This window comes from Aptenodytes patagonicus, chromosome 27 (assembly GCF_965638725.1).
Source record: "Aptenodytes patagonicus chromosome 27, bAptPat1.pri.cur, whole genome shotgun sequence".
Lineage (NCBI taxonomy): Eukaryota > Metazoa > Chordata > Aves > Sphenisciformes > Spheniscidae > Aptenodytes > Aptenodytes patagonicus.
Genome location: NC_134975.1, coordinates 400,424 through 422,412, shown reverse-complemented (window position 1 = coordinate 422,412; position 21,989 = coordinate 400,424). Strand labels below are relative to the sequence as shown.

Here is a 21,989-nt window from a genome sequence, read left to right as displayed (position 1 = left end):
ACACGTCCAGCTTCCTGGATAACTCCCAAGAAAAGCCTGTTTCTCCCTGTTGGCTGTTCAGGAGGGTCAAGATGGGATAAATCGTACCAGAGGCTCCTGTGGCTGTGCTGGTTAGATATTTCTCGACTACAAAAAGCAGCTGGAGTGGATAGGTGAAATACAAGTTCTGGCATTTTTGCCTAACTCACCTACATTGATTCCCTCAAAAACTGCTGCTTTTCTTCTGAGGAAACCCAAAAGAGGAAGAGGCATCACCAAAATAAATACACGTTATTGATTATAGAACCGAGAAGAGGAACCAGAAGCAAGAGTGGGAGGGAGCGGGCGATGTTGGGCTCAGAATAACAGACGAGATATGAGGGGGCACCCCGTGATGAAGCCCCATCTCACCATCCCCACGGGTCCCATCGAGGGCAAACTTACGGCCGATATTTCGGTGCTGCTCTTTGTCACGCTGTCACATCTGCCCTCCATCCACGCTCAGTCCGGTGCATCGCTGTCACTTGGTCCCGTCAGTTGGGAAACAGGGGGGATCCCGCCGCAGGATAGGCATCTGCTTTCTGCAGAGCCAACCTGAAATCACTGCAGGAGCTCAAGCATGAAGATTTATTAAAAAAGGGCAATCAGGGCTACTGGGAAAGGCTTTTGAGCAAAAAGCCTTGAGTATTTTTTGCTCTTTCTCCCATCTCATCCCCTTTCCCTTTGCCACATCTCTGGCAGGGAGGAGCATGATCCTATGCGTCACCTTGTATGTTGGGTCCATGTCCTGACACCGATTCGAGCCCAGCTGGGCAAGGCAGAGGAGAATACGAATAGGCAGGCTGTCAGCGCAGGAAGGACCAAAGAGGAAAACCTGGGTGAATCAGGGGAAAAGCTCCTGAACCGTTCTGCAAGGACACATTTGTGGGTTGCTGGAGGTCCCTGAACCACCGTGGTCCCACCACGCTCCTCTCAGAGGCACCTGCTGAGAAAACACCGAACCCCAATAAAACTCGGTGCTTTGCTTGGAGGTAGAGATTGATGTTTTTCTGACTCCTTCAGGGCCACAGGTTCCCTCCATGTCTCTGATCCCCATCCAGCTCTCTCCCAGCTCCAGCTCTCTTCCAGGGTGTCCCTTCGCTCTAGAAATCTGCAATGCAGATGTCTCCACCCCAGCCGGTTTTCCAGGCTCTGTAGATGCTTTTAGGGTGCGACTCATTTGCCCAACCGTAGGCACCTAATTTTGAGATGAAAGGAGCTCTGCCCTAGGCTCTGCTGACAGTGCAGAGCCGCTCTCCACCCAAGAGCAAAGCAGCCCAGCTCAGACAGAGGTGTCTCATTAGATGCCAACATTCACCCAGTTACACCCACCTCTTGTGTCTGGCAGGACAGATTGTCTCCCAACCTGCTCACCCCAGGCCATGCTTCCCTGGGAAGTGGTTGCAGGGCGTTTGCTTCCAGTCCTGCTGTTCCCGGAGTGAGCGACCCCCCCTGCGGCTCTTCCTGATGGGAATAGTTTGCTGGAAATGAGACTCGCTTCTCCAAACCTGGCCAAGTGATTGCAGCTGGGAGAGTTATCTCAGTTGGTAGCCCTTCAGCTGGGTCACAGTGACCCTGTCTCTAAAACTCCCAGTTGCTGCCATGCCAAAAATATATATATTTAGCCATGGAGCTTAACGAAGGATCAGTGGGTTAGAAATTGCTTAGAAACATTTCCCTGTGAGCTCAGAGCCAGGACAGTGCTTCTTGGAGGGCATGTAGTGATGGGCGGCTACAGGCACATTCGTGGCAGGGGTCCCAAGGACCCCAACTTGTGCCCCTTTACGTGCATTGAGTTGCAGCCCCTCTTCCAGCACCTACAAGGTTCTGGTTGCATATTTCCCTCCCCATTTTCTTATGCTTTCCCCATCCGTGGTCCCACCAAGCTTCAAAAGCTCCTCACCCTCTTGGCAGCCTGAACGTCCTTTGCCTCCAGCCCTTTCCTGGGAGGGCTGATGGTTTTTCCTAGTGCCCAGCCCTAAAAGGAGAGGGACAAAAGTGGCGAGGTGACTCCAGCAGCTCCCCAGAATAAAAAGCTGGAAGATTAACAAGGAAGAAACATGATGCTCCCAGCAGATCAGGCCAAGGGTGTCACCACCTCCTGCCCAGGAGACATGGCACGAAGAGCTGACTCGCCGGCTCAACGCATCTGTGCTGCAGTTTTACCCAGGACTAGGAAGGAACAGGAAGAGAAAGATCCAGCCCCATCAAAGGGATAAAAACAACAGGTTTTTTTAGTTTGCTTCAGAAGAAATTCAGGCGGATATTAAGTTTTCTGAAGGAAAAGAGAGAAAGTATCCGAGGAAGGACAGCTACCCTGGAGTGCAGAAAGCTGGAGGATCTGGTAGGTGTCAACCTCCCTGACCTCTCATGTCCCTGGGCAGTAATACACCAACTTTAGGGTCATTTCTTTAGATCCTTTTTGGTTGCTTTGCACCGCTGCTGTGCTGGTAAGCGCAGGAATATCACGGCTTTCTGCCCAAGTTCATGCAAGTGTGTTTGTGGCTTTTATCAGCATCTTTCCTTCCAAAACCGTGTTGCTTTTTTGCATCGTTTGATCCCCCCCCCCAAAATTTCTCCAGGAATTCAAGAAAAGTTAGGAGGGATTTGGGTTCACAGGTGATCTCCTCCTGTGGAAAATGCCTTTCCATGAATTCCTCATGGTATTTCTCATCCCACTGCTCCTTCATTTGCATCTTAAAAGGGGATGTTAGAAGCTGAGCCCTGGCAGACGGTGCTCAGATTTTAGGCACGCTGCAGGTCCCAGGACGACATGAGCTCTTCTTGCTTTCACAGCTGGAAGACCTGAAAAATGAGATTGAGAAGAGGCAGGCAAAAAATGCCACCAAACTCTCGGAGGAGATTTCCCAGCTGGACACCCCGACACAAGGTCAAGAAGAGAAGAATCAGCAATCGGTGAGTGAATTCATCCAGTTTACAGCTTTTCAAGGGAAAATTGTAGGGAGGGTCCTCCCCACCAGGTAGCTACTGGCTTAATTAGTTGGGCTTTCCTAGTTCCAGTTTGCTGCTATTCCCCCTGTAGATCTGAAAACCCCAAGGGGATGAGGAGAGGGAGATTTGCAGCCTGGAAAGGTGGAAAAAAAAGGGAATGAAATCACTGTCTGTGGGAGGGAATAGTGAGGGCTGGTGGTTCCCTACAGGATGGGGAGCTGAGCATGATAGCGTAGGGAACAAGATCATCACCAGCCTTCACCCCATCTTCGCGGTACCTGAGAGAGGGGAGCGGAGCAGGGCAGGGCAGCCCAGAGCATCAGATAGGTCCATGGGCAGGAGACAGGGCTGAAGGCAAGCAGCCCATGGGGTGAATCAGCAGGGTCCATGGCCACGTTCCTCTGAAGCATCTTGCAGAAGGACTAAATACCCCAGGACTGAGCTTAAACAGAGCCCCTGGGCCATGGGCAGGGTCTCAGGTGAGGCTGGTCAGAGCCATTAATGTCTATTAGTGCTGCTGGGGGCCCTGGTAATCTGCAATGGTCTAATGGGATTATGGAGCAGACAGAGCCAGTGTCTCAGAGGTGTCCAGTGAAAGGATGAGAGGCAACTAGCACAGGTTGCAGCAAGAGAAATTTTTTCTAGATTTGGGGAAAAAATGTTTTCCTCGTGAGCGTGGTGCCTCCCCGGTGCAGGGTCCCTCTAGGTGTGGGCACCTCCATCCCTGCACAGACTCAGACCTTGCCTTGACACAGCCCTGAGCAGAGGGTTGGAGCAGAGACCCAAGAGGTCCATCCCCAACTAAACAACTCGGCATTGCTGTGATTTAAAGAGAAAAGCTCACGCTGACCTTCATTTCTTCTTTCTCCCTTCTTTCCCTAGGATGTGAAAAGCACCCTCAGCAGGTACGTGGCCTTGCCGAAAGGCTGTTTCATGAGCTTTTCAAAGAGCGGTGACCACGGAGGAGAAAACTCATCGGTGGCTGCTGAATACACCTCTGCTTCAGGGAAACTGCAAGAGTCTGGAAGGGTATTTTGGGGACCACCGCTACATGCTTGTCTCTTGGTCATTTCTGGGGATGTGCTAATCAAAGGAGCTTTAGTCTCAAAAACCTCCACGTTGGCAAAGGCTGGCTTTAATTTCACTGCAAAATCTTGGCTCTTTCCTCTAGCCCAGTCCTCAAGCTGGACCTTTCTCATGGTCTCATAAAAAATAAAATTCTCATGGTCTACATAAAAAAATAAAATTTGGAAAAAGATTAATCCAACAGGGAAATTTGGCCTGTACTTTCCTTGAGGTTTGGGTTGCCAAGGGGGTGAGATGAAAAAAAAACAACACTGCAGCAATACCATCACCTCATTTCTGGTGGCATCAGATTTCCTGAAATGATGACAATCGCCCCGAAAAGTGTGGGTTGTTTTTTTTTCCTCAGGTGTGAGAAAGTGACTTTCCAGTTGCCAGTGGATGTTTCTCCACAGTCAGAAGAGAGAGTCTGTCATTTCTCATGGAGGAACAGCGCTCTGAAGGAAACTCTGAAGAAGCTACAAGGTACTGAGAAGGGCTTGAGGAGGAGAAAAAAATAGGCTAGCCGTATTCTGGGGAGAGCTGGAAGAGCTGAGCTGCCCTTAGCTCATTCTGGATATACTTTGAGAAGAGAAATACTGCAGAGGGAAACCCTGAGATGGAGGAGAGGAAGAGCAAAGGGCTTTTCCCGGTCAGAAGAAAGGACAATTTGATACCCACTTAACGCCTCATTTATCGCTATGTTTTGCCCTAATTCCTGGAAGATGCTGGCGGATGAAGGATGGGCTGCTCTCTGGCTTGGCTCCCCCTCCAGCCTAGCCTTCCCCAAAATTGGCTTCTGCTGAGAGTGAGAACGCAAGAGCAGCCGTACCTGTTAGATGAAGGTGCACTTAGCCCAAAGTGGACAAAAATAGCTGCTGAAGGAAGAATACGAAAGTTAGGGCAACCCGACAAGTTTTCTCAGCCCTGCAGCTGGAGCCTCAGCATAAGGCTGGAGGAAAATCCACCCCAGGGCAGAGCCCTTGCCTTGAAACCTAACTATTTCCACGAAACAAATACGGAAAAGGATTGACCCAATTCATCGCCCTTGTCTTCAGGTTTTAGCTCTTTTTTTTCAATCACACGCTCAGCCGAACCTGTCTGGTCTTGTCCTGTGGGTGACGCTTGCTGTAGGAGATGACCTGCTCGAGATTTTGCTGGTTTACATCCCACGTATCGCTTTCCTTCATTGTTTTTCTCCCTCAGCAATTATTTTTGACCCGACGTAACCTAAAATCTGCAGGGATGTCTGCGTGAGTCTGTTGCCATTGCTGTGCACATTTTCCTTTGGGGTTTTTTTGGGTTAAAACCAGCTTTTTCTGCTTCACGTACGGCACCCTTCCCCTTCTTGGGGATGCTTCCATCTTGGGATGCTTTTGCCCCTTGGATGCCAGCCTGGGTCCTGCTGGCCCCCTCCAAGCCCCCCGCATCCCTGGGATGCTCAGCCTTGCTTCTGACACCCCTGTCCCCCACCCCACAGCCATCGTGACCCTGGACCCTGACACGGCTCACCCCGACCTCATCCTCTCCGAGGACTGTAAGAGCGTGAGACGCGGGGAAGGACGACAGGACCTGCCTGATAACCCGGAGCGATTTGACTACTGGCCCTTCGTGCTGGGATGCCAGGGCTTCGCGGCAGGCCGGCATTGCTGGGAGGTGGAGGTGGGGGACGGGGGGGATTGGGCTGTGGGGGTGGCCCGCGAGTCCATCCGTCGGAAGGGGCACCTCAGCCTCTGCCCCCAAGGAAGGATCTGGGGGGTGGAGAAGTGGGGGGGACAAGTTCGGGCGCTCACCACCCACAAAGTGACCCTCCTACCCCTCCGTTGGGTGCCCCGGCGGGTCAGTGTCCACCTGGACTACGCCGGAGGGACGGTGGCATTCTTTGATGCGGATGAGGGGGGGCTCATGTTCATTTTTTCCCGTGCCTCCTTCACCGGGGAGAGGGTTCGCCCGTGGCTCTGGGTGGTGGGGGCCAGGTCCCAGCTCAGGCTGTGTCCCTGAGACATGGAGGGCAGCATCCCCCCCCCACTTTCTACAGCCTCAGGGGACAACCACGTGTCCCCCATGCTACCCCTGGGAACAGAAGAAATGGGGGCTTTGGCTTTTGTGTTTTCTTCTTCCCCACGAAGCTGATGTCCAGAGACATCATCGGAGACTGATGTCCAGGGACAAGAGATAAGCCTGAGAAAAATGAGGCAAAGAGAGGGGAAAAGCTCTAGAGAGGGGACCCTGGGGCGTAGAAATGGGAAATAGTGGGAAAAGGGGAAAAATTCAGTGACAGTAGTAGAAAGGTTTGCCTGATTAAGTATAGATGTCCCCATCTGAGCTGGTCACCTCCAAAGCAAGGTGTCCAAACTTTACCTCCCCCCCTCACCCTAAAACAGACAGTTTCTCCCTTATAAAGGCTCCTGGGGTGGCCAGTTCAGATGCAGACGTCTGCACTGTGAGTTTCTGATGTCGGGTGAGGTTTATCCCAGCCTTCAGTGCTGCAGTGTGGAGTCTTACCAGTATGGTATCTTTGCTGATGAAAGTTTGCAGGTGGCAAAGCTCCTGAGCCTCAACTGTTTCCTCTCTTCTCCAAAAATTGATATTAGAAACCTCCATGATGTAGACCATTAATAATAAAAAAAAATAGATGATTTTCTCCTCTGTGTCTTTCCCTCTGGTTGGGACTGCCAGCAAACAGGAGAGCAGCGTGGCACATGGCTCCCAGGGATGTCCCTAAGTCACCTGCATAGGGCTTGTGGACCTTTCTGGGTGCAGGCACAGCCGACTCACAGGCTTTGTGCAAACACCAGGAATGGTGTTTAGTTAACCAAAACTCCAGCTCCCCGCCTTGAACCTGACAGCCCGAAGCAGCAAATAACCAGACAGAGAAGAATGTTACAGCACATAAATCTTTTTACTTCATCTAAAACCGTAAGACCGGAGAAGCAGTCAAGCTGGTGCAGGATGCTGTGGGGCAGACACGGCTCCATTTGTCAGCCACTGATGCCCCAAATTTGGAGATGACCATTTGGGACACCGACCCCCCCAGAAATGCTCAACCCTTTAGCATCGCTGAGGGTAGAAAGAGGCCAGAAAGGCCAGCTAGGACTTTAGTAGACAGAAGTCCTTCAAAGTGCTGGAAATAGGGATGTTGGGGACATAAAACTTGTGTTTGGGTAAGAAGGGAGAGCTTCAGGGACACAGTGTGATCTGGGACCCCTCGCTCCACACCAGGAACCAGGGATGAATACTCTCCCCTTTAAATGAAGCCGCTGGGAAAATGAATATCAGGGCCCTCTTATCAGCATCAAAAAATGCCACCTGACCCTTTTCATAGTCCAGGGAGACCCGGACCCTTCTGGGGACCTGGATCTGGTATAGCGGGATACGCTCAAGGGAGGTGAGAGCCCAGAACTGACCCTCGCAGAGACCCATAGACCAGAGCTCCATCTCGGGGCTCACAGCGGTCTCTTCCCTCCTCTTCAGGGACTCCCTGGCCACCCCTACGGCCCAGGAGCCTTTGGGTGTCACCTCCACCTCCCAGCAGCATCTCCCCGAGGTGATGCCCTCACAGCCCAGCACACAGGGATCGGTGCCAAACCCCTCAGCGGATGGGTCCTGCTGGGCATCTTCCCACCTCACGCTCCTCCCATCCACCGACACGACGAGCTGGGGGTGAGCCGTGGATGGATCCAGGGTCACCTTCACTGCAAGGGGCAGAACATAGAGCATCAAAGGAAACCAAACCATTTCCCATGGCCTCAGGTTCTGTCTCACTGCTGGGGCGGAGCGGGGAGGTCCTGCAGCTCCATCCAGCCCATTGCTTGGGATGCTCTGCCCTTGCTGCAGGGGCAGACATTGGTTGCTTTCCCCATCCCACAGGACCCAGGCAAGCATCAGAAGAAGATTCCCAAGGGAGCAAGAGAACAAGCCCCGAGGCAGATGAGTAGGAGACCCCTACCCTTTTTTTGTGCCAAAAATGCCAAACTAGGCATTTGTTCCCTGAACATACTGATATGAGGGGCAGGCTCAGTCTTCGTGCAGTCATTAGCAGCTCTACTGAAAGAAATGAATCCATCAACACATTGTGGTGAGGATTCCCTGACTCCTTATGGTGTTTTGGGCCACCCCCACCATTCATTGTTTCGTTCAGACATGGCAGCATCTTCCCCAGATGACCCTCCAACTCATGGCCCATCCCATGTTGGGCTCAGCCTTTCCTTGGTCCTTCCCACTCCCTCACCTCCAGGAGATGTGGACTTACTCTTTTCAGGCAGCTCAAACATCAGGATATCTAAAAAGGGGAGAAGATCTATCAGATACTGTAACATGCAGGTATGAGTGTGAACATGAAAACGGAGGGTTTGTTCTGCCATGCTGAGATCACATATATAATTGCAATAAAATATAATTTATACTCTAAGAAAAATAAATACAATTTATGCTCACACAGGTATTGCTCCATCTCCCCACCCCAGCCTAGGCACAATACCTTGGAAGCTCCTCAGAGTCTCCTCTAGAGCAATATTTTTCTCCTTGAAGTGACTGATTTTCTTTTCTAGCTCTGGAAGAAGCAGCGGGGGCTGCTGGAAATTTTCCTTTTCAAACCTAGAGAAGGAGGACAGAACGAAGAGGTGAGGATGCATCTTCCCAGAGAGAGACCAAGAAATCTTTTGTGCACACCCATAGCTCAGAGGAGCTGGTGCAGGCTTTAATAAATCTGCTGCACATTCAACGATGGGTGAAGACACCTTTGCTCAAAGCCTCTGTCCACAAGTATTTGACTCCCAGGTGAGGTTTTGTAACCTGTACCTGTCCTGTCAAACACAAGGTCCAAACTCCCTCCCCAGCCTGAGATGGAAGGAGACGCTCAGGAAGCCCCATACCTGCTCAAGGTGCCTCTGATGTCCTGGAAGGGAGAGAGGGAAGAGGAAACTCGGTGAATGGGTCTTGGCAGCAAAACATCTACTGAAACCTCAACAGCATGGGTGTGGCTTTGGAGCTGAGCACAGCCTGGGTTCGGCAGCATCATGGGACAATACCCAGAGCCGGAAAACAGCCTGGAGCCAGGTGGTGATAACCTGGCTCCGTTCCCTTCTCCCTCACCTGCAGAAATTTGCTCGCTGGTTGCTGGCACTTCTCCTCCATCTCCTGGATCAAGGCATCCAGATGAGAGATCTCCTTCGTCAGACTAGTGATGTTTTCTTCCTGCATTTTCTCAATGTCCCTCTCCAGGTCCCCCAGCTGAGCCAGCAGGTGACGGGCATGGTCCTCCAGGAAGAGACGCAACCCTTCGAACTTGGAGAAAACCCTCTGCCGCTCAGCTTCGGTCTTCTCCTGCAAGGAGGGGACACAAGAAGGGAAGGGTAGGGTGGAGAAGGATGTGGCAAAGTCCCACGCATGCCAGTGACTGCACATCTAGAGAGTCAGTGTCTCGAGTATCCTATATCCTTTTTTTATATATATATATATATATATGTATATAGCTTTGCATTCAGCAGTTGAGTCCCTAGCAGGGCTCCAGGCTCTGCCTGTTATTTTTTTCCTACAACGCAGAGAAAAGTCAGGCAGCGTTTGGTTTGGTACCCGGAGAGGGACCCCAGCCCCAAGGCAGCGCAGGATGATCACCCACATGGCATCACAGCTAAAGCCAAAGGGAGACATCCGGACCCCCATTCCTCCTCATAAAAACATTTACCAAGTACTCCCAGCTTCTCCTCATTTCAACCTCTCGAAACCCCAGGAGTTTGTCTCTGTCTTCCTTCAGGGCTTGCAGATGAGCTTGGATTTGTCCCTGAGGGAAGAAAAAATAAAGACCCCATGTCTCTGGAGACTGAAACAGCCTAAAAAAAAAATACTCCGGATAGGGGATTGCACTGTGGTCAGCTCCAGAGCTTCTCCTTGTGTCCCTCTTGGTCCAGAAGGATCCTGAGCTTACGACCTGGGAATGCTTTAAATGGAAATAAATGCCACATAGTGGAAAAAGCTTTCTGCACCAGCACTTGACTGCATCGGATCCTTTCTCTGAGCTGATTTAACTCACTGATGCAGCAGGAAAACATCCTTATTTTTATTGGACCATGTGCCTGCTGGTTTAGAGAGCATCTTGGGATCAGCAGGTGTCCGGTAAGCACCAGAGCTGGACAAAGGCTTGAATTTTGCAGCGGGGAACAGGGGATTAAGACCTCACCCCTTCAGCCACAGAGCATCAGGTTCTCAGATGAGAACTGAGACAGCAGAAGCACTGGTGCGTGGTCCACAGCATCATTTTGAAACAGGCCAGTTTGCTCTGGGGGAAGAGCAGAGGCAAACACCCAGAGGGGGACAATGTTTCTGCCCCAGCCTACTGCTCTGGGTGGGGGTGAGATGTTTCACAGCCTGATGGTAGGGTGCTGCAAGGGGAACATCAAGCCCTGATGGTGCTGGTCTGGCTCCTAGTGCACATCTAGATGGAAAAAATCCTTTACCTTGTATTCCTGGACAGCATCCTGCACGGGAAGCATCGTGTGAGACCGGTGCGCTCGGGACTCCCGGCAGATCACACAGATGAAGGCTTCATCTTCTTTGCAGAAGACCTTCAGAGGCTCCCGGTGCCTCTTGCATCCTTCCTCCTCAACCGTCTCCCCTCTGGCCGCCTGCAAACTCAACCGCTTGGCTATTTCGAGCACCCGCGCCAGTTCTCGGCTGGGCCGAAAGTTTCTCTCGGGTGCTGTCTCCCGGCACTGTGGACAGGAGAAATTTGCCGTGGACCACTCCCAGCAGCGGGTGATGCACGCCCGGCAGAAGTTGTGACCGCAGTGGATGGAGACGGGATCTCGGAAATACTCCAGGCAGATGGGGCAGGAGGCTTCGCTGGGGAGCTCTGCGGTGGGGCTCGGCGCAGCCATGGGGCCCCCAATGTGAGCTGCGAGACGTCAGCCACTTTCATTTTCCTCCGAGCAAGGAAAAGGCGTTTCCCTTCCTGCCACCCCCAGGGTGGGCAGAGCCAGACCTGAGCCTGGGTAGGAAGGTAGAGAGCGGGTGATGGCCAAAGTCCTCCTGGTTTCATCCCCCCAGGGTGGTCCCCGTACCCAAAACGGCTGGTACTTGCACTCTGTACCAGTTCCTGGTACCCACAGCCTGGCAGGGAGGAAGGATGGGGAAAGGGAGCCCTGCCAAGTCTGAGGGTGAGACCCACATCCTAGAAGGGGGCTGGGCATGGGGGCAAAGAGGATTTGGGGAAGGGGCTTGGCATGGAAAAGATGGGGAAGAGCATCCATGGAAAAGGTGAGGCTGAAGGCAGCTTGGGAAGGAGGTTGCATATCTCAGGGAGGGTGAAGGCGGAGGAATGAAGCCAGAAGTGGGGGCTGAGGGGCACCCACGTGGAGTGGAAGAAGGCTCCCAGGATGGGGAGAGGGTCTGGCCCTCCTCTCGGCAGCAAATCAATGCTGCTGGCACATGTGGGGCCAGCATCGGTTCTGCCTCAGCAGCAAACAGAGCCCAGGGGAGGTGGGGTGGGGGAAGCAGGGAAGGGAAGTGGGAAATGGGAGCCCATCCAGCTCCCTCTGATCCTGGGAAATGTGCAACCACCTCCCCCCACCCCACCTCTGCCAAATCCTCCCTCCCTCCAGCTTCAGGCGTTAAAGCGCTCCCATCTTCTGCATTGCAAATCGGGATCAATTCCCAAGTCCTGGCTTATTAGCATGGTATTTCTCCAGGTACTGAGAGATGCCAGCACCCCAGGGATCCCATTTCCACCACAAAAGGGACTGGATGCCCCAGCCAAGGGCAACCTCCTCCTCTTGCTCCCTGTTGGGAAGAGCAGCACTTAGTCCTTACATCCCTCTGGGAAAGTTTTGTCTGCACCAGCGGGGCTTTGAACCTCTTTAGCATTTGAACTATCCTTTTGAGCTGACCCATTCGTAGCTTTGACCATCATCATCCTGTTGTCTCCACCTCTGCACAGCCAGGCATCAACCAGGCTGGAAACAAATAATGCATTTCTCAGTGGGCCTATTTTTCAGCCCAAACAGTTCCCTCATCTGGCTGATCCCATGAAAGCGAGATCTGCAGGAAAAGCAACTCTTCCCCCGGTCTGTATTTAGGTTTAACCCTGAAACTGTGCGAAAAGGAGGCAGGAACAAAAATATGCAATGCAAAGAAAGTATAAAACTGGGGTAGGGTGGTTTGTGCCTGATGGTTAATTGTGGTTGTCCCCAGCCCCGTATCTATGCCTTGAAGCAATTAAGCAGAATCCTACAGAAAAGCTTTGTTTACTAATTTTCTTCTTCCTCTTGCACAGAGGCATTGAGCAAATGTCTTCCTGTCTTTCAAAACAGAGCCTCCAGCTCCCTCTTGAGACCACGCTCACTAACAGTCCCTGTTGATTACACACAGCCAATTAAGGGCTCCTGTGGAGAGGGGTGTCATCATTTTTAACTTATCTCATGTCCAACCCAGTTCACTGCATAGGCAGCTGTAGTGCAAGGCTTTAGTTGTAAAAAAAATGCACCAAACCCACCCTTAGGAGCTGAGCCAGGTTATCCACAAAGTCAAATCAAGCCTTCAGTGAGTTTTGCCTTAAGATTTAGGTTTGATATTGAGGGAGATGGATACACTTAAGTACCCTGTGGTTCCCTTCTCTATGACTTGCTGCTATTTAAGATCAAGTTCAGGATCATCTAGACATAGCAAGTGATGCTTTGCCCACTTCTCAGTCTCTCCCTTAGCATACACACCCCTCACCCAGATCTCCCCCGCACCAACGATGGGATCAAACAACCCCATATTTTCTCCATCCTGGGAGAGGCAGCACCAAACCTCTACTGAATTTTCTCAGGGGATAAAATTCCCTTACTGAGGGCACTGGAGTAATGAATCATGAAGGGATGGATCAGCAGAGTCCACAGCCACGCGTGGGTTGCTCTTCCAAGGCAGCTTGCAAAAGGACCATGCCCCAGGACTGAGTTTAAATAGAGGCCCTGGGCCATGGGCAGGGGGTGGAGGGTCCCAAGTGGAGCTGTTTAGGGTCATTAAGGCCCATCAGCGCCCCCGGGGCTCGGCAAAATCAACTGACATTGCTGGGCTTGGAGAAGCTGAGATGCTTTTCCAAGACCATCAAGCTCTGCTTCAAGCCCAAAAGAAGCAGAGCAAAGAGCAAAGCCTCTGCAGGTGATTGCTGGGAGATTACTTTGATTATGTGACTCATGTAGGTAACTGCGGAGGAAACGTGGCTTTTGGTGCTGGGGCAGAGGTGATGATGCTGCCAGCACTTGTGGGACAGCAGGAGGAAGAAGAGCAGGAGAGAAAGCAATGTCCTAAAAGCAAAAGTCAAAGTCAAGCAGTCCCTCAGGGGTGTCGATCCCAACACCAGTCTGTCTGCGCATCTCATTTCCCACTAAATCAACCCTTAACTCTGGATTAACAAAAAAAAAAAAGAGTGCCCCAAGTATGAAGCCGTACCACAGGTTTCAGTCTGAGTGTTCGTGCGCGCAGAGCGCTGCACCGGAAAATCATGACCCCTGAAAACACTTGCAAACAAATAACGGCAGATGTGTTATTTACTGATGTTCTCAGAAAATGTGTCACTTCATCACCCAGCCTCAGCCCAATGCAAATAAGTCCCATCCGCTTCAGCACGCCAAGGGCTTTGGACCGGGAGCGGCTCTTCCACGTGCCACAGATCGATGGTCCGTGGGATTGAGTGAATTAGGGATTTCTTGTCTAAGAGGAAGAAGAATGATGTTGCTGTCCCTCCAGGAGAGCCGCAGAGGGATGGAGGAGAGGAGAAGAGGACATTTACCACTTTGGTGTTATGAAATCCAATTTGGGACGAGGTCTTGGTGGATTTGGGGGCTCGTTGCTACAGCCCGAGGCGAGGGGCTTTGCAGGAAAACTAGGGATGCTGAGGCTTTTAAAAACTGATGCACAAAAAGGAGGGGCAAGCTCATGGGGTGAAAGCACATTTATGCAGGCAGACACCCAACCGACCGTGCAAGGTCAGTGCAGCTGGAGTAAAGTGACATTGCAAATCGAAAAGCAGCCGTGGGAGGGGAGATTTCCATTGCTGGAAGGTCATTCCTGAAATGTCACCTTTTTTTCCCCAAAATGCAGTGGCTGAGGGCTGAAGGAAGTTCTTCTGCAGCACGGTGGGATCTTGGGTGAAGGAGAACCCGTTTCTGAGCAGATTGAGTGAGGGGTACGGCCGGTCGTGGAGTTATTTCATTTGCAGGGCGGAAGGAAATCCCCTCTCTTCCTTAATTGCAGGCAAGTTTGGAAGAAAAGGAAAACTAAAGATAAGAGGGTGAGTGGTAATCGGCTGCTGCTTGACTCCAGACTCAGCCCTGAACCATGAACGAAACGGCATCCTGTTTAAAAGGAGAATCAAAAGCAACAATAAAAGTATTTATAGCTGCACATACACACGCAGAAATGAGGACGCTGGCAGGACGGCGGCGAAGCTGGCAGTTAGGTATGCTAAATAATAAAGAGCTGAAATGAACAGCGAAGGATGTGTCTCGGTGGTTTAACTTGAAGAAGGGAGACTTACCTGTGGCAGGGCACTTGCTTAAGCTCTATCCTCATGGCTGTGCCCTTCAATTAATAAATTAAAAGTGCATTTATTAATGAGCAATGAAACCAGGATGGTTTCTGGGTGCCAGACCCCATGGGGAGGCTTGGGACAGGGGCTACCCCTCCATTTGCCTGGATATTTTTTGGGGGAGGGGGTGTCGTACAGAAGCTGCAGGTGGATCTCTAACAAGCCAGGAAATTATGAAGGATGTTTATTTTCCATTTAATCTCTTTTCAACCCACCGGGGTCCCTGGGGAAAGGGGGATTCTCCCCCTCTGCTGCTGCTCAGCGCAGCATTTTGCTCGGCAGAGGTCGCAACCCAGAGAAAACCTGGTGCATCTCAGCAGCGAAACTCCTCCGCCGCTCACTTTTACCTCCCTCGGGGCCCGAGACACCTGCAGGAAGGGGAGCAGCCAACGGGCAAGACCAGCCGGGGCAGAAAACGAAAGCTGCCCTGTCATCCTCGCTGCCAAGACCATGGCTGCGGACAGCCCTGCCGAAAGTTTCCGCGACGAAGCCTCCTGCTCCATCTGCCTGGGCTTCTTCCAAGACCCCGTCTCCATCCACTGCGGTCACAACTTCTGCCGGGCGTGCATCACCCGCTGCTGGGAGGAAGCCGAGGAGAATTTCGTCTGCCCCCAGTGCAAAGAGGCGGCCCCGCAGAGAAACCTGAGACCCAACCGGGAGCTGGCAAAAATCATCGAGATAGCCAAGCGGCTGAGCTTGCAGGCAACCAAAGGAGGGGCAGGGGGGGAGAGGCTGTGCGAGAAGCACCAGGAAGCTCTGAAACTCTTCTGCGAGGAGGATCAGACCCCCATCTGCCTGGTTTGCAGAGAGTCCCAGGCTCACCGGGTCCACGCTGTGGTCCCCATCGAGGAGGCCGCAGAGGAGCACAAGGTGGGAGGTCTCCATGCGTGGCGTGGGGATGAGGGAGGAGGAAGGGACCGGGTCAGGGAGCTGCCCTGTGGGTTGCTCTGCTTGCAGACATCTGGATTTCCACCCTTTCTGCATCATGGCGCGAGCATTGGATTAGAGCAACCCCCACCCTGCCTGCTCTGTGCTCCCCCTCGCTTACGTTGCTGGTCACCCCGACTGTCTTGAAGCTGTCATTTCTATATCATCATGGTGTCCTCATATGAATCATGCTGGAAAGGAGCCCAGGAGATCATCTAACCCAACCTCCTGCTCAAAGTAGGGTCAGCTATGCCGTCTCGGACATTTGAGGTGCAGGAGATGCTGCACGTAGATGTACAGGACAGAATCTGGTCTTACGGCACTGGTGCGCAAGGCAGGGTTGGGTTTTCCAGCACATCAATGGTCTGGGCTCCAGTTTCACTGTGTGCATGTGCTGGTTGTTGTGAAAACTGATTTCGCTGAAGGTGGGAAGAAAAATTTGCTCTCGCCGCAGATGTGTGATGCAGCCCGGGTCTCACCGCACAAGGGTGATGGAGGGTATGGTCTCCCTGCCATAAACTGGCTTGAATGTCCCATTCAGGCTTCGAGGTTGTGACCAAAAGGACATTCCTTGGCAGCTGAACTGAGCAAACGGCCCAGACTTATAAGTTTCGGGTCAGCACTGAGCACAGGCTGAACCTGAACAGATGCCAGCAGGGTCTCCCCAGTCATTTAAAGCTCCTTGTCGGCTGCTTTGGTCCTTTGCCTGAGTCTTTTCCAATCTATGCCATGAATTTCACCCTGGTTGTTGGAGAAAGCGACACGTTCTGGCTGCCCTGCTCTTCCAGAAATCAGGGTTTATTAATTCCCAGAGCCGGATTGTTGTGTTATTAAACAGGGAAGAATCTGAGTTTGTAGGAGATAAACCTGGATAGGTGGGATGAGGGTAGAGAGACGGACTAGCTAAAGGAAGAAAATGCACCAACAAGATGTTTCTTCTCCACGCAGGAGAAATTCCAGGCTCACGTGCAGATCCTGAAGGACAGGAGAGAAAAGCTGCTGGGGCTGAAAATGGCCGAGGAAGGGAAAAGCCTGGACTTCCTCGTAAGTGTCTATCCCCGGGTGGCGATGACTTTCTCCCTTTCCTTTCGGTTGTCCCTCTGGCCATGGTGATGGATGTGGAGACATGAGACGTGCCATGGCCAAAGATCACATCTCCGCGGTCCCTTGCACATGTACGGGAATGTCCTCTCCATTGCAATAAGGCCTGGGCAGTGGTGACAGCCTGTCCCCATGGTAGATTAAAAGACACTTCCATTTTCCCCTTATCTCCTGCTCCTTGTACATCTCAGCAGGCTGGGAGCGTGTGTTGGATTTTGCCAGGTTATTGTTGATCTTTTTCTTCCTCGGTTTGCTCACAAGTGGGGCACGTTCCCAGATTCCTGCTATTAATACATACAGAAAATGGGAATCACCCGATTGCTTCTTTCTTGCCTTGTTTTCCCTTTCCCTGACCTCTTTCACTGACTAATCTGTTTATGGTTTTATTTTGTATTTTCCCTTGTTGTTCAAAGGTCTGGAGCATTTTGAGTACAAAGATTACAGCCCATGGGAAATGTCCTTTGTGAGTAACTTCAGCCTAGAAATGGCAAAAAAATTTGTCTTAATTATCCCTCTGCTCTGCAACGGGCACTGGAATTTCTGGCTGTGTTATAAATCATCACGTTAAATCAGTTCCATTGCAATTTTTCTTGACCATTTCTGTCCCCAGCCGTGCCTCTCCCTTGCGTGCGTCGGTTCTCGTTGCAGGAACAAGTGGAAACGGAGAGGCAGAAGGTTGTGTCTGAAGTCAAGGAGCTGCACCAGCTTGTGGAGGGACAGGAACGTCTCCTCTTGGACCGGCTGGCAAAGCTGGAGCAGGAGATCATGAGGAGACAGGAGGAGAACATCAACAGGCTCTTGGAGGAGATCTCCTCCATCGGCAAGCAGATCTGTGAACTGGAGGAGAAGTGTCAGCAGCCAGCGTGTGAATTCCTGCAGGTGAGACCTCAGGCCCCTCTGAAGGCTGTTGGCCTTGAACATCACTGGTTTCACCAGTCCAGGAGTCAAACTAATTCTAAATACTCCTTTTGAAATGTATCTTTCAAAGCTTTTTTTTTTTTTTTTTAAATTATTTTCTTCAGTGATGACAAGCATGGCCCAGCTGTCCACTTGAACAATTTAAATCAACCACAGCCTGTTTAAATCACTGTCTTTTTCCATGGGTATGGGATTCATCCACCTGGTTGTACACGGCTACATCCAAAAGAACTGTCCAAGTTCTTCCGTACGCAGTGGAGAGACAACAGGCACTCAGCTTGTCTTTAGGTAGTCATCCAAACCCATCACCCGAGTCCACCTCCAGGCTCTGGTTAACTCCTGATGTAAAACATTCAAATATGCTGAAGCAGTGGTGTGCGTTAGCAGTAATAACGCCACACTGGAAGAGTAGGGACATGGAAGGTGGTGGGTGATGGCAGATAACGACAACGAGCTGCTCATTAAGTGATGTTGCCATGACCTTACCTAACTCCCCAGCAGATCTGCAAACACTGTGCAGGCAGATCAGTATTAAGGGACTGATTTTAGACCCGTGATTGAGACAGAGCAGTGCCTTGAGTTGCCCGAGGTCACCCCACAGCCCTGCGGTAGCTGCTTGTTGTTTACTATCAGGCTGACTTCGCTCTGACCTAATGCTCCTTCTCTCATCTTTCCCTTGTAGGACAGCAGAAACATCTTGAGCAGGTTTGCGGCTCCTTTCACATGTTCTTGCGATGTTAATGTTATTTATCTCTACGGTGGTGACACTGATGGACTCTGAAACCCCAGCCACTTACGATCCCCGTATGCTAGGGACTGTATAGACACGTAGGAGACAACTAGGACACCGCAAAAGGTCCAAGTAGGATGCTGAAGACCAGGGAAAGGTATCAGATGGGATGATGGTACCTCCAGCTCTGCTGCAGCTTCTTCTTTATAGTCCATCCGAAACTACCTATTCCTGGAGGGCTGAGCTTTCATTCCCTGCCCTTGTGAGCCCGTCAAAAATAGCAAGCCAGCAGCTAAAAATATGCGGATGTTTAGAGACTAAGGAGTGCATCCAGGTGGAAGGGAATCCACTATGAACTTCCACCCCTATAACAGACCTCTTCATGTCCTCTTTGGACATGGATCGAGAAGGTGAGTTATTGGAAAGACGGAAGTGGGCAAGGAAAGGCATTTTTTGTTGCCCGCGTGTAGATGTAGAGTGCTACTGGTCATGACAGAAAGCCTTTACCATCCAGGGACTCTTCACTGGTGTTTGGGAACAAAATAGATATGTACTCTGGGTCAGCAAACCCTTCTCTGGGAGCTCATTAATGAGTGCCCTAGGACCAAGCCTTTGCTCTAGTCCTACTATTACTTACTTCTTTATAAGAAATCCCAGTTGAAAATCCGTCAGTGCATAATGACAATTATGAGCGAAGGAAGTATTATTAGAGAGGTCTTCCTTCTTTCCAGGCTTGAGAAGGACGGTGCCCAGAAGCCAGCAGAGACATTGCCTGAGCCGGGAGAGGAACCCACCAGTCTTCCTCGGAAAAATATTGCCCTCAGAGAGATGCTGATGAAATTTCAAGGTACAGAGAAACTGGGGAGGAGAGGGTTTGAGGTTGTGCTAGGTCTGTCTGCAGCAGATCTAAGGAAGGAGATCTCAGCTAGGTAGGAGAAGACCTGGTGAAATGGCGAGATACTTCCAACATGCCCTGCAGAGCTGTAGCCATATTAGCATAGCAAGAAGCGAGTGCTCTGGCTGATTACATGAGAGAGGGCGAATTTGCCTCCTGGCAGAGCTCGGGGAGCACGGTAAGTGTTGGGGTGCTGTGGGACCTCACGTAGGGTCAGCGTCACCTTTGGAAATCACCTCTCTGAATGAGATCAAAGGTGAACATTGCAAATATTTCCACATGGGAACTTAAAAAAGGGAAGTCATGGGACACCTGAGGCTTTCTTTCCTCTTTTCAATGGCCTGGAGACTCCCAGCAAAAATATCCACGCTTCAAAGCCTTACTTTTACTCTAGATGAAGCTCGCTTCATGCAGCCATCTTTTCTACTCTTCTGACCTTGCTCGTGGGCATAAAACCATTCCTGCTCTGCTCCAGCAAACAGGGCCTGGGAGCTGGAGCATCTCAAGGTTAAACTGGGGGAAGGTGGGGAAGACGTGACCCTAATGCCCTTGAGGAGTGAGCTGTGCCTCTGATGTTCATCTTCTCTCTGTCCCCAGTAAGTTTGACGCTGGATCCAGAGACGGCGCATCCTCGGCTCGTCCTATCCGAGGATCGCAAGCGCGTGAGATGGGAAGACACCCGCCAGCCCGTACCTGACAACCCCAAGCGTTTCGACTCGTCTCGCTGCGTCCTGGGCTGCGAGGGTTTCAGCGCGGGGAGGCATTACTGGGAGGTGGAGGTGGGCGATGGGGAAGCCTGGGCTGTCGGGGTGGCCAAGGAGTCGGTGAGGAGGAAGGGACGGATCAGTGTCAACCCCAAGGTGGGGATCTGGGCGGTGGGGCAGTGTGGGAGCCAGTACCAGGCTCTCACCTCTCCTACCATCCCCATCTCCCTGCTCGCTGCCCCCAAAGTGATTGGGATTTACCTGGACTATGAGGCAGGGCGAGTGGCATTTTTTGACTCCAATAACGAGGCACCGATCTTCACCTACCCTCCGACATCCTTTGCAGGGGAGCAAATCCTCCCCCTGCTCTGCCTGGGGAGGGGGTGCCATTTCACGCTCTCCCCCTGACCCCCCCCCCATAGGCAGCATCCGCTCGAGTCTCACTCGCTGGGGTATGGGGAGATCACAGGGGCTCATCACCCCAGAGATGGCTTTTGGGAGCATGAAGAATGCGCTGCCTGGGATGGAAAATTCTCTTTTTCCCATCATTTATGTCAGCAAGAAGCATCGGTTGGTTCAGAGCTTGTAGAGGAGGGGGGCTGCTCTGCTGCCCCCAAAAAACTGCATTGCTCTGTCATCAGGTGGCTTTGCTGGCGATGCTGCCCTGGTGTGATGCCCATAAACCCCTTCCAAAAACCTCTCTGTCGGAGGACAGGGATAGAACTGAGCTGAACACGCGCTGAGTCGGTTCCCTCCCTCCACCCTCTCCGACTGATCATGCCTCCCTGCTGTTTGCTGGACCCTTTTTTTGGCTCCCCGAGCTTTCAGCTGCGCAACTGGGCATAGATGCCGTGGACGACGACGCAAAAGCCTGGAGGGCTTCATGATGGCTTCAATTTTTATGCGATCGCTGACAAGGTGGTAATAATCTAATCCAAGGGCGAGATAGGCAAGACCTGATCTGGTGGAAGGGTACTTTAAATCATCAAAAGTACCTGCATCCCTGGTGTGGGCTTGTGTTGGATCGCTGCTTAGTGCTGTGTGATGTCCACACCTTTGGACATTGTAAGGACTCACCTCTCCATATGCAGCCGTTCAGGCTACGGCCCCTCCAGGGTCAGTGGAGGACAGTGGCAAATTTTAATTTATCTCATCTAGAAATGGCTCGACAAGTGCGTGTAGGAGCATTTACTTCTCTCCTCTGATTACAGGGGGAGCCCAGATTGATAAGATGGCACGGAGACGTGTCTCCTGTAGATGCCTAAAACCAAGAGAAATAAATCCTTCCCAAGGCAGAGTCAGCTTTAACCTCTTATTGAGCAACAGCCTCGGGCTGAGCTGTTGCCTAATGGATATTTAGGGCATAAGGAGGAACCCAGGAGGGGTGGAGGGTGCTCACGGGAGCATTTCCCAGTGGATGGAGTCAATGTTTTCAGATATCCAAACCGATTGTACGGATGCGCCTTTGATCGCTTGAAAAGCTTTGTTTGCCTCAGCTGCCGAATGCAAACTACGGAAATGAGAATAAGAAATTGCCTCCTTTGCAGCCTGGTCTTGTGATTATTTTGTCCTGGGACTTCAAGGGCAGCGAATGGGAACCTCTGCGAAATCCTCAGCTGGGCAGAGCAAGGCCTTATGTTAGCAATAAGCATTCCTGCACCACGTGATAGTGCTTCCGCTTAAACTCCCACGAATTTCAGTCCTTAAGTCATAGTTAGGAGCCAAAATGCATTTCAGGAGCTTGGCCCTAAGTAGCAGCTGATGATTGAAGATGTTCTCGCAGGCCTCCACACCCCCAGGTATATGCAAAACCCTTCTGGAAGCTGCCGCACGCCCCACAATTAATTGTTTTTGCATGCAGAGAACAGCCCTGCTTGTTTGCTTTGCATGTGCAGGAGAATTCACAGCGTGAGCAGCACAGTAACGCAACAGCGAGGTGGTGCGCCCCAGGGCGAGCACGTCCAGGGCGAGCAACTCCAAACTGGTTCCCAGTAACAAGCTGCGTGCAAGGGGAACAAGGGGTAGCCCTTGCTGTTGTTGCCATGCTGCGGGGTGTCCTTTCCCTCCAAGAATCACCTGGATGTGGGTAAATCTGATCGCCGGGCAGCCAGGAAA

The 21,989-nt window shown here is 51.6% G+C and overlaps 3 protein-coding genes across 3 annotated transcripts; 2 read left to right on the top strand and 1 right to left on the bottom strand.

The window, feature by feature from the left end:
• Positions 1-355: 355 nt before the first annotated feature.
• LOC143171330 (E3 ubiquitin-protein ligase TRIM39-like) lies at positions 356-6,033 on the top strand. Its single transcript, XM_076360258.1, is given in 7 exon segments — positions 356-511; positions 1,613-1,672; positions 1,674-1,718; positions 2,815-2,934; positions 3,853-3,875; positions 4,403-4,518; positions 5,513-6,033. Coding segments are annotated over 7 exon segments (1,041 nt in total).
• An 890-nt stretch (positions 6,034-6,923) lies between these two features.
• Positions 6,924-10,907, bottom strand: LOC143171542 (zinc finger protein RFP-like). The gene is made up of 7 exons (XM_076360621.1): positions 10,488-10,907; positions 9,719-9,814; positions 9,127-9,357; positions 8,907-8,929; positions 8,513-8,628; positions 8,285-8,314; positions 6,924-7,727 (listed from the first exon to the last, which is right to left on the bottom strand). Exons 1-7 carry the CDS (start codon positions 10,905-10,907, stop codon positions 7,213-7,215), a joined length of 1,431 nt encoding a protein of 476 aa, XP_076216736.1. The 3' UTR covers positions 6,924-7,212.
• A 4,142-nt stretch (positions 10,908-15,049) lies between these two features.
• LOC143171549 (E3 ubiquitin-protein ligase TRIM39-like) lies at positions 15,050-20,311 on the top strand. The gene is made up of 6 exons (XM_076360632.1): positions 15,050-15,469; positions 16,475-16,570; positions 17,276-17,506; positions 18,228-18,250; positions 19,007-19,122; positions 19,768-20,311. The coding sequence occupies exons 1-6, from the start codon at positions 15,050-15,052 to the stop codon at positions 20,280-20,282; spliced, it is 1,401 nt and encodes a 466-aa protein (XP_076216747.1). The 3' UTR covers positions 20,283-20,311.
• Positions 20,312-21,989: the final 1,678 nt, after the last annotated feature.

Coding starts and splice junctions, on each gene's coding strand:
- LOC143171542 (XM_076360621.1), bottom strand. CDS start 10,907: ATGGCTGCGCCGAGCCCCACCGCAGAGCTCCCCAGCGAAGCCTCCTGC. Junction 8,315..8,512: donor GACTCTGAGGAGCTTCCAAG/GTATTGTGCCTA, acceptor TCCCCTTTTTAG/ATATCCTGATGTTTGAGCTG. Junction 7,728..8,284: donor GTTTGAGCTGCCTGAAAAGA/GTAAGTCCACAT, acceptor TGCCCCTTGCAG/TGAAGGTGACCCTGGATCCA.
- LOC143171549 (XM_076360632.1), top strand. CDS start 15,050: ATGGCTGCGGACAGCCCTGCCGAAAGTTTCCGCGACGAAGCCTCCTGC. Junction 15,470..16,474: donor AGGCCGCAGAGGAGCACAAG/GTGGGAGGTCTC, acceptor TTCTCCACGCAG/GAGAAATTCCAGGCTCACGT. Junction 17,507..18,227: donor CAGCGTGTGAATTCCTGCAG/GTGAGACCTCAG, acceptor TTTCCCTTGTAG/GACAGCAGAAACATCTTGAG.